Source organism: Urtica dioica, chromosome 1 (genome assembly GCF_054948205.1).
Source record: "Urtica dioica subsp. dioica isolate 48M chromosome 1, U.dioica_male_clone48M_v1_H2, whole genome shotgun sequence".
Taxonomy (NCBI): domain Eukaryota; kingdom Viridiplantae; phylum Streptophyta; class Magnoliopsida; order Rosales; family Urticaceae; genus Urtica; species Urtica dioica.
This window is the reverse complement of record NC_142756.1, coordinates 25,091,589-25,101,738: the sequence shown is the minus strand read 5'-3', so window position 1 is coordinate 25,101,738 and position 10,150 is coordinate 25,091,589. Positions and strand designations below refer to the sequence as shown.

The 10,150-nt window shown below is 38.2% G+C and overlaps 1 protein-coding gene and 1 long non-coding RNA gene across 4 annotated transcripts; one reads left to right on the top strand and one right to left on the bottom strand.

The window, feature by feature from the left end:
• Positions 1–2,354: 2,354 nt before the first annotated feature.
• Positions 2,355–4,074, bottom strand: LOC149407832 (malonyl-CoA:anthocyanidin 5-O-glucoside-6''-O-malonyltransferase-like). Its single transcript, XM_089615691.1, has 2 exons — positions 3,469–4,074; positions 2,355–3,372 (listed from the first exon to the last, which is right to left on the bottom strand). Exons 1-2 carry the CDS (start codon positions 4,011–4,013, stop codon positions 2,571–2,573), a joined length of 1,347 nt encoding a protein of 448 aa, XP_089471817.1. The 5' UTR covers positions 4,014–4,074; the 3' UTR covers positions 2,355–2,570.
• Positions 4,075–6,045: 1,971 nt separating this feature from the next.
• Positions 6,046–7,615, top strand: LOC149407831 (uncharacterized). 3 transcript variants are annotated; one of them, XR_016297196.1, is made up of 3 exons: positions 6,139–6,493; positions 6,593–6,755; positions 6,892–7,615. It is a non-coding gene; the product is annotated as an uncharacterized LOC149407831 (long non-coding RNA). The 3 variants fall into 3 exon arrangements; XR_016297195.1 differs by having other exon boundaries at positions 6,046–6,493; positions 6,601–7,615; XR_016297193.1 differs by having other exon boundaries at positions 6,046–6,493; positions 6,593–7,615.
• Positions 7,616–10,150: the final 2,535 nt, after the last annotated feature.

The following is a 10,150-nucleotide window of genomic DNA, read 5'->3' as shown; positions in this document are numbered from 1 at the left end:
ATTTTTACTCAAGAATTCAACTAAATTGTGATGAGCGGATCCACTGAATATTATATGTGTTTACCCTTCATGAATATCATCAGCTAGTCGGGATTTACAAAATTACCATTTTACCCTTCTAGCTGTTATTTCCTTAACTCATTTGTCGCTTGTGAATAAGTTAGAAACAATGTATTGACGAGGAGCTAACAAGTCACATTGTTTCATCCAAAAGAGTCAGGACTCAATTTGGACACTGGCCAGTTCATTTATTCACATTCCAAGGAACAAAGCATGAGGTGATACACATTGCATTTCAGCAATCTTGTACACGAATTCCATATCTATGAGATCTTCACAAAGTTACTCATTATATCTTCATAACTTAGTACTTCACCAATAGGTCCTGTTAAGAATCACATAGTGAATCCGAACTCTGACTTTCTCAAATGAGAATACGTAAGCTATGAAATGACATGTCTCATTTCAGGATTGAGGTAAGCATGATGCAATTCATTCGTAGTGACTTCGAGACATAAGCGCTTAAATGGGTTGTTCTTATCTTGTCTGTAGAAGTACACTGGTCAATTCAGTAGCTTCGGAAGATACCTAGAAGAACTATACAGTCTCCAACTCTCAATGCCCCATAACCAGACATCATAGATTCTCCTAACAATCGTACTGAGATCAATATTCCTTTGATCCTTAGATTGCGAATATATTGTTTTAAGCAAACCATGAAGAGTTTGTTCATGCAAATATACATTTATCTCTTCATATGCTGTGAGGTTTGTTTATGGAATAAAGACTAAGGTTTTATCATAAAGCTCCAGACAAGGAAGAATGAATGAACGTTTCAACTTTTATTAATAGATAAGCAATTTCAAGCAAGAGTCTTCGTGAGACTTTATTACATCAAATGTACATAAGTAAAGACTATAACTCTTCTTGTGGGCACATTGACAACATACCGACCATGACACGCTAAAGCACCTCGGCACATAAGACATGGTTTTCTCGTGACAATACTCATGGATAGTGTTTCTCCAACAATTCACATTCTCTATTAAAAACAAAGTGGGTGTTTTGAACCGTGACTTTCCTCATATTGATGTGCATAGAATTACGTGACTTTGACACAATGATGGAGCTCGACGCACTGGATCTGTTTTTTTTCCGGCGTTGTCCAGTGCCTAGCCGAAGGCAAACAATCAGATTTCGCTTGGTCAGATGGGTTCCTCTTCAACCATAATCGCTTTTGCATTCCTGAGGGTAGTGTTTGCCAAGAGATTATCCGTGATTTACACAATGTCGGGCCAGATCGCACTCATTACCTCGTCGCCTCTTCGTATTTTTGGCAATCATTACACCACGATGTCGCTCGTTTCGTCAACCGATGTCGTACATGTGACCTCATCAAAGACAAAGCAACTAACGCCGAACTTAACATGCCTCTACCGATTCTGACGCAACCATAGGTCGTTATCAATATGGAATTTACGCTCGCTCTTCCCCACACACAATGGGGCCACGATTCAATCTTCGTCGTCGTTGACCAGTTCTAAAAAATGGTGCACTTCATTCCATGTCGAAAAACCACGGTCAATGTTGCCTCTCTCTTTTTTCGTGAAATCTATCGCCTCCACAAGCTCCCAATTTCGATTGCTTTCGACCGTTACACTCACTTCCTCACCCATTTTTGGCGCTCTCTTTGGCATTTAGTGGACACCCGGCTTGACTTCCGCGCATATTATCTACAAACCGATGGCCAAACAAAAATTGTTAATCGTTCACTCGGAAATCTTCTTAGTTGCCTCGTCGATGAACCGATCAGGTCATGGTACTTAAAGATATGTCAGGTTGAGTTTGCGCACAACCACGTCCACAACCGAAGCATCGGCTACATTCCAACACATACAGTCTTCGGCTTCCTTTCCACACGAGGGGATAACTCCGACGATGACGCAGTGCAAAATTCGTGGACGAAATAATGGAATTGTGGGATCACGAACGTCGGAAATAGACAAAACTCGATCACGTCAGTCCTGGGAGATTCATCTGGACTTTATGGCGCACTTCACCTCTTAGTGTCCATTAGTTTGCTTTTTTATTGCATTAAAGTATTTATAATAGTTTGGTGCATTAATTTACGTTTTATTTTCTTTACGTTATTTGCCTTCCAAAATGACTATATATATTAGTTATCTAAATTGACGTAATTTGGCAGTGTCTTGTTAATGAAAAAATTCGAGCATAGCTTGAACCAAACAATAGTGTCTCTCTCTTTCTTATACTCCTACATCAACATACGTCTTTATATATCCGCCCAAGAAAAATGAAATTGTAATAAACATTATTAGAACAACGAGGATAAATAATCATAAATTTAGAAACATCAATTATTGATCAATTATATAAATGTTTATCCATTGCACTAACTCAAGAATGATTGGTACGACACATTGCAATCGACATACGTAAATCCCTACATTTTAAGATTACGTTCTATGGTTTTTATTTTTTTGGCTTTGAAAAACTAAGATAAATTGAAATATAAAAAGTAACATATGATTCAATTTTTCCAGACGTATTCAAAAAAATTCAAGACCTTGAAGGAAAAGAGACGCAAAAGCTTCCATGCGAGGCTTCTCCAGAGACATCCTAAACTCGATCCCATCGCCTTCTCTGGCGTCCTGAATAAGGATTGCCCTTGCCGAGTCAAGTGAAACTACGTCCGTCTTAACCGGCTGTCCCCACCCAAAGTCTGCAGCATAGGCCTCGTAACGCGACGACCCAGCAACGAAACATAAGTTGCCTTCATAAGTAGCCCATTGGGACAGCCAATCCATAGCCCCAGTCATCAAGTCATCGCCTTTCAACTTCTTTATGCTTTCAGCTATCGAGTTAAAAGCTGAACCCAACCCCACTGTCCAATCCGCCGTGAGATCTTTCGCTTTGGCCACGGCAATGGTGCTGGCGACGCAGTTCCCACAGTAATTCACTGGCAATGGAGGCTCTAGGTGGGACCGGAGATCGCCCGCGAACCCGAACATCGCTTTGGAATCGTCAGAGTAAATTCCCTCGGCCTTGACCCTGCACACCCATATGTAAGCAGATGCGAGAGAGAACGTTGACCTTCTGATCGGAGAAGGCACCATCAGCCTGATCTTCTCGATGTCTCGGCGGGTCAACGTGAAAGTCCCGCGAACCAAATCTTCCGAAGGCTTAGTCTCCATCGGCACTACGCTTCTGTTTCCAGGTCCATCGAGGCTCATCCACTTCCTCGCGAAGCTTTCTCCGATCCCGAGAGGGTCCTGTACATCAGTTCGATCAAAGAAAGGGCTTAGCTCCGCTGGCAGTAGCAAAGGGGAAAACCCCTCCGAGTCGAGGAACCTGCAAGACAATGATAAAATAAATGTCAGAAAGGGTAAAATAAAGTAAAATTAGAGAAGTCAATTATTGATTTTATGCACAAAAATTTGTCCTTGCCTGCAAATGTGGGCCCAAGACTTTATGAACATTTGTACCGATTTTCCGTCGAGCACCGCGTGGTGTAGCGTCAGGCCGATGGAAAATCCTTCCCCTGGGAAAATCGTTACTTGCACAGCCGCCACAGCAACTTTCTCAACAGAGATTGCCAGGTCTGGCACAAGGGCAAAGGCTGCGGTTTGTAAGGCAATGTCGGAGCTGGAGAGAACTTTGAAATCCAGATCTTGGCCGGGCTCAGCCACTGAAAATGAAACCCCGTCTCCTTTGATGTATTTGACGAACGGAATGGTCGAGGATCCAGGCCAAACAACGTTTCCGGCGAGGGGAAGGTAGTGGCGGAGAGTGAGGGACAACGAGTATTTGAGCCTTGGAATGACGTTGGTGCTCGACTTGTTGAAGAAGTAGACACGTTTGACCAATGGTAGTCTTAAGAAACGTAAGTCAAAGAGAGTGAGAGGAAGAGGTTTTGGAGTAGCAATGGTAAGAGTCTCGGTTGGTTGCACTTTCCAGACTTCAACAATCTTCACTCTTTCTTGGTCACCCATCAGATTAATTTAGGAGATAAGAGGTGGACCTATTCAACTATTTGTTTGTTTATGGGATAAAAAAATAATAGAAACGAGGTTCTTTACTTTAGAAATGGGTTAGATGTATAAGACTAGATAATTTAGAAGAATAGAATATACTATACTTTTATAAACTTGATTCAACGTCAACTAAATCTCAATAATTTATACTAGTTTCATTCCTACTATCACACTTCTAATTCAATAACTAGAAATTACCTTTTAGAATTTTATCCACAAATCTAAACTAATCTCTATCTCGTACGAATCTCTATTTACTTAGAAAGCGCTTAAGCCTTATGTAGAACATGTTTCTAGAAGGTCTTCTTCTTCTTTGTTTGGAAATTACCTTGTTTTGTCTTACAATTTACAGGCGAAGGCAACTGATCAATTCATGCTTTGAATAATAATAATAAAAAAAAAAACATCACAATTTAGGCTCAAAACATACTAAGGAAAGTCTACTTATCTAGAAAACTCTTCTAGATAATACTTCGTTAGAATATGTTTCTAGAAATTACTCTTCTTAGTTTTTACTTTACATTTAATTTAATAAGATTACGCTATTATAAATTGGGGACTACATAACAGTTTGAAAATCCGTTATTCTTTAAAATATGTTTCACACTACTTAAAAATTAGGGATTCTATGACGGATATTCAATAACGGTTAAAAAAAATGTTGAGAATTTGAGTCACTCGTTGATGTGGCTTTCTATTTGGGTACTGTAACTTAAAAAACAACAATAGTTCTCACTCCAAATACGGTAAAAAAAAAACGGATTCTTTGCCGATCTCCTCATCTCCATATCCCCTTGATTTTGAAACGGATTAACAGTGTTGCATTTAAAATTGAGTTAGGGTTTGATTATAATTCTTGCTCTCACCAACTTCCTTGAGAGGTCACATATTCCATGGGTATATGCGACTACAAGAAAAGGTTGTGCTCCATCCATGGGATATCGGCGAGCTGTATCTGGGCTCCTCGAGGTTGAAAGATGTGGAATTCTATTCGTATCAGTCTACAATTCACGTCCCGTGCTACAACCTATCAGAGAGTATGATGTATGAGCGTCGTTGAACATACGGGGCAAGAAAAACTGCTTTGCCATTCTTCCTCCGAATTATAAGATGTTTGTCATATTTTTAAGAATATGATTGCTCAATAGTGATTAAAAATATTATAAAAATTAATTAAATAACTCAGCAAAATGAGAATTATAGAAAATTAATTATAATCAAAATTGATATTTCAAAATTTTTTATTTATTCCGAGTAAAAAAAATTAACTTTAATGTATAGTCCTAGCATTTGACACGAAGTATAGCTTATATGCATGAAAAAAATTATATTACCTATTTGTAAAGAAATTTCTGGCTTTGTCCTGAGTAGATGGATATCATATTTAATATTTCTTAAGCTATTACATTCATATAAAATATTGTTAATTTGTTGGCATACACATAGAGAAATTTCATTAATTAAACCTAAAACTTGATTAAATATCAAGTTTAGACCCTAATTTTTAAAAATATCCAAATATTGACTTTTGGACAAAAAGTAGATCAAAATGCCCCTCTAACCAATATTTGAATATTTCTGTAAGGATAAGTTTCTGCGTCACTCGTATTTGGAGATTTGGAAATAATTAATGAGTTTCCTTTGTTACAACTAAATTCTCGAGTGAACTACGGTTCAATGGATTTATCGAATTAATTTTAAATATTTTAAGGTTATGAGAAATCTCGGAATAAATAAAAGAATTATCGAGTTTATCACGATTAGTAAATTATTTCCGATGAAATATTCCGGAAATTAATTTAAGAAATAAATTCTCAAGAACGAGAATTATTTCCGAGAAACCTTAAATATATGTTAATTAATCGAGAACAAACGAGAAAATTATCGATTCGAATCATATAATTATAATCCGTTCGGTTATGGATTTGATTAAATAATTATATGAAAAGGACATGGTTGTAATGTTTTCGGGACCGATTTGAAATAAAAAGTGGAAAAAGAAGGCCAAGTGAGAATTTTGGAAATTTCTCACACTTGTTCCTATCCTGTCCACGTCATTAGTGTCTAGAAACCTCGTCTTAAGTGATGTGTATCACTCGGCCAACTAAGGAAAGAAAAGAAAGGAAGAGAAAGAAGAAGAAAAAAAACAGAAAGACCAAAAGAAAGAAAGAAGAAAGAGAAAGAAAAGGGAAGAAGAAGAAGAAGAAGAGAACGCCGAAAGGGAGAGAAAGAGAAATCGAGGGGGAGAGAGAAGCCGAGAGAGCGAGAGAGAGAAAGAGAGTGGGGGAGTGAGCTCGCGGAGGAGGAGATCGGCCGACAGCCACCGAGACCCAAACCCGGGCGCTTCCGCCGAGGAAAAGAGCCGCCGCGCGTCTTCAAGGACACCGGTTGAGAAGACCTCGCCGGAGAAGGAGGAGAGAGAGACGGCGACGGAGAAGGTAAGCTTGATTTTGAACTTCTCTTCCTCTATGGTTCGGATTTGAGGAAAAATATGGTTAGGGTTTGAATTTCCTCTTCTCGATTTTGTTTCTCTTGAGGTGGGTAGCGTGTTTCGTCGAAGCAAAGGATGTTATTGAGCTCATTGGGGCTCGGATTTATGACCTAGGATTGTGGCGGCGTGATTCAGCAAGGGAGGAGTTACGGCCGAGAATCAGAGATGACGAGAGTATTCAAGCTTCGCCGGAATTTGTACGTTCCAAGGTAAGGAACTCAGATTCCGTCTTTGATTTTGGTCTGAAGATTTGGAGATTTAATTGTAGGAATTAGAGTTTTTATTTCTGAAATTGGGGATTTTCGTATTTATAGATTCAAGAGTTGATTTCGATGATGATTTTAGGTGATTGAAATGGTTTGTTCTTGATTTTCGATGAGTTTGGATTTGGTTTGGTGCTGGCCGTGTTTTTGAGTTTGATATGGAGTTGAGCTTGATTTTTGTGACGAGATTCTGAGTTGTTTGCTTGTTATTTGGGTCTGGGTTTTGAATTATGAGATTTTGGCCGTGTGATTGTTTGGCTGTGAGATTGAAACCATGAATCTGAGAATCGATTTTGCGTTAGTGGTTTGTGAGGATTATTGGTTTGATTTTGGTGTTTGTTTAATAGCAGTTTTGTATAGGAAATTTGTTATGTGGTTGTGTGCTGTTCCTGTATATGTTTTGTTGAGGGTCTAGTGTCAGCAGCGGGATCGCTGCCCGGTAGGCAGGCTGCACAAGAACTGCAATGGCTGCTCGGGACGGCGGGGTGCTGTCCGTGAAGTGGTGGAAATTTGTTCGGCGACGGGAAGCTGAACAACGAGGCGAGGCAGACTTTGAAGGTTCCGCCCTCGACTCGGGGACCCAAAGTCTCCAACTAGTTTAGATGAACCGGGATTATCCCGAATTCCGCTTCGAGTCAACGACGACAAATTTTAATTCATTATATAATTAATTAATCATGAGTCGTTAGATATGTTTTGGTTGTAGTGTTTTTATGGTTTGCTAAGAATTAATACATTATTATTAATATGTTATCGTTACTAAACTCTTTGATTATTCAATTAATTATATAGTATCCTTATCTTAATTATGTATTAAAAATCGAGTTCGACTATAAGCTCGACTCTTTTAATTTGGAAAAAGAATATCAACGAGAAACGTTCTATTTACGTACGAAAATAGAAATAAAAGAAAGGTTCAACTACGAACCGAGGGTTCGGTTATTTCGTATTTTTAAATCGAATCCAAAATTATTGACAATATGGTTAGACATTTAAAATAAACGACTTGGTTTATTTTAAATGAAAGGTTTTATGATATCTATTTACGTTCTCAAATGTTATAACTTGTCAATAAAAAGAGAAGTAAAAAAAAATATTTTCTAGAACATAATCAAGAAGTGTCGGTTTGAGTTATTTTCATATAACTTACATATGCTATAGATTGTTAGTAATAACTTCTTTATACGTTCTTTTCTCTTAGCTTTGTCCATCGAGAACTTATTTTAAGCAGTGGGCTTTGCCCAGTCAGAGGAATAGGTGGTCGAATAATGTGGGACGTTTCTTAGATTAGATCAGAGAAGTTATGTCAAGATCTTATTCTCTAAGCACCAATTCTTTTCAGTATCTCTGGTTTTTCTTCGTGTATTCTCTGTTTCTCATGTTTGAGACGCTCTGAGTAGCGTGACTAGGAGGACGTTTTGAATACGTTCCTTATGAGCTTTCTTTTTAGTAGAAGTATGTACGTTAGTAGATCGATGGACGAGATACTGAATATGCTCGATGTTCGACCTTTCTCTTCCATAGATAAGTCCAGATTGCTATAAGGATTAGCAGCGAGCAAGAAGGAGCTCACATGGACTGGGTTATACGTGAAGTTAAGAAGAACCCTCTTCTAGAAGAGGAGTTTTCAGGATTTGAAAGAATCATATCCGGGTAAGTGGATTATAGGCACCTACATATCAAGAAATATTATATATATCCTTATATATACATATATTGTACGTGCATCTTTTATGTGCTTTCTAGTAAGCAAGAGTAAGATAAGCCAAATGACAAATCACTATCAAGATTAAGGGCTTTAAGCCACTAACGAATTGAGAAACAGAATTAGTCCGGCTAACAAAAATGGCTAGAGGATCTAGGAACCCGAGCCTTTGTTACGTGTTTAGTTAGTTTCCCTCAAGAAATCCAGTCTTAGTGAACTGGATTATGAGAGATTGTGTTTAAGACTCGTATTCAAGAGCAAGAATGTTATTATAAGATCTCTGGGAGTCACATCCTGAGATCTTACAAGTCATGAGTAAATAAGCGAAAATAATATATGTTAAGATCGGGAGTAAACCCGAACTAAGCAGTCTCTCATGTTAAGTTAATTAAAGAGAAAACATGGAATGGTACCGCGTCCGACATATACCCCATGTTAGCAGCTACTTATTATCCTTCGTGGTGGTACCACATGGGGATTAGGCAGGAGACTGTGCACCCTCATGTCTGGCGCCAATAAGACATATGTTGTGCGGATATCATTAAGGGATCCCAAGCAGGAAATATATTGTATGATGAGAGTTGCATGGACCTAAGCTGATATATTCTCAAGTAAGTAGGATTTACCGGGACCTAAGCTGGTAATTCTATAGTTTATAATAAAAGCAAGTCTGTTATGATGTGAATCACCGAGACTTAAGCTGGTGAATTTTAAGTAAGAGGAATCTCTCGGGACCTAAGCTGAGTGATTCCTAAGTAAGATGAATCTATCGGGACCTAAGCCGATTGATTCTTAAGTAAGATGAATCTGTCGGGACCTAAACCGATTGATTCTTATGAAAAGTGGATTTATCGGGACCTAAGCCGATACTTCTGCAAGTTATGATAAGATATGAACTTTATGTTATGCATTGCTTATGTGTTATGTGCATGATGCATTAGATATGTAGATATCCACTTACTGAGTCTTTCGAGTCATAGTTATTATCTTGATATTGTAGATAAAGGCAAGGCTAAAGAAGACTAAGCAGAGCATCAGCAAAACCGGTAAGTAAGTGGTCGTGTGTATGTACGGCTGCCGACCTGTGGCTAAGTCAAGGGCGAATTGGTCTGTTTTGTTTTTAAAAAGACGAGTCTTTTCTATTGTAAATTTTTAAATAGTATGTTGTAGGACAAACGAAAAATTCGCCCATATTTTTGTGACGTTTATGTAAATATTTTAAAAGTTTTTCTAGAAAATGATTTTCGGAAGCGGGTCGTGACAATTTCCCTCCGCCTCCCATTTACAGTCTCACTCGATTTCTCTCTCTTTCAACAAAAAAATTCTCTTACGATTCCATACGTTATTCTACGACTCTGTACGATTCAATACGATATACTACGATGGCGTAGGATGGACAATGTTCAAATTCTCGCAGAGGTGGTGGCTAAAGATCCAGAGATCTGAAAACGACGAGTAAGGTAATTTTTCAACGAATTTCTTCATTGGAATTAGTTAGAGTAGGTATTAGGACTTTGTATATATATTTGATTTTTGTTGATTTGGATTGGATTTACAAAGTTTTGGTTTGAAATTGGGGCTTAAATACGATGGACTTAATGTATCGTATGATGTCGTACGATGAGGTACGATGACA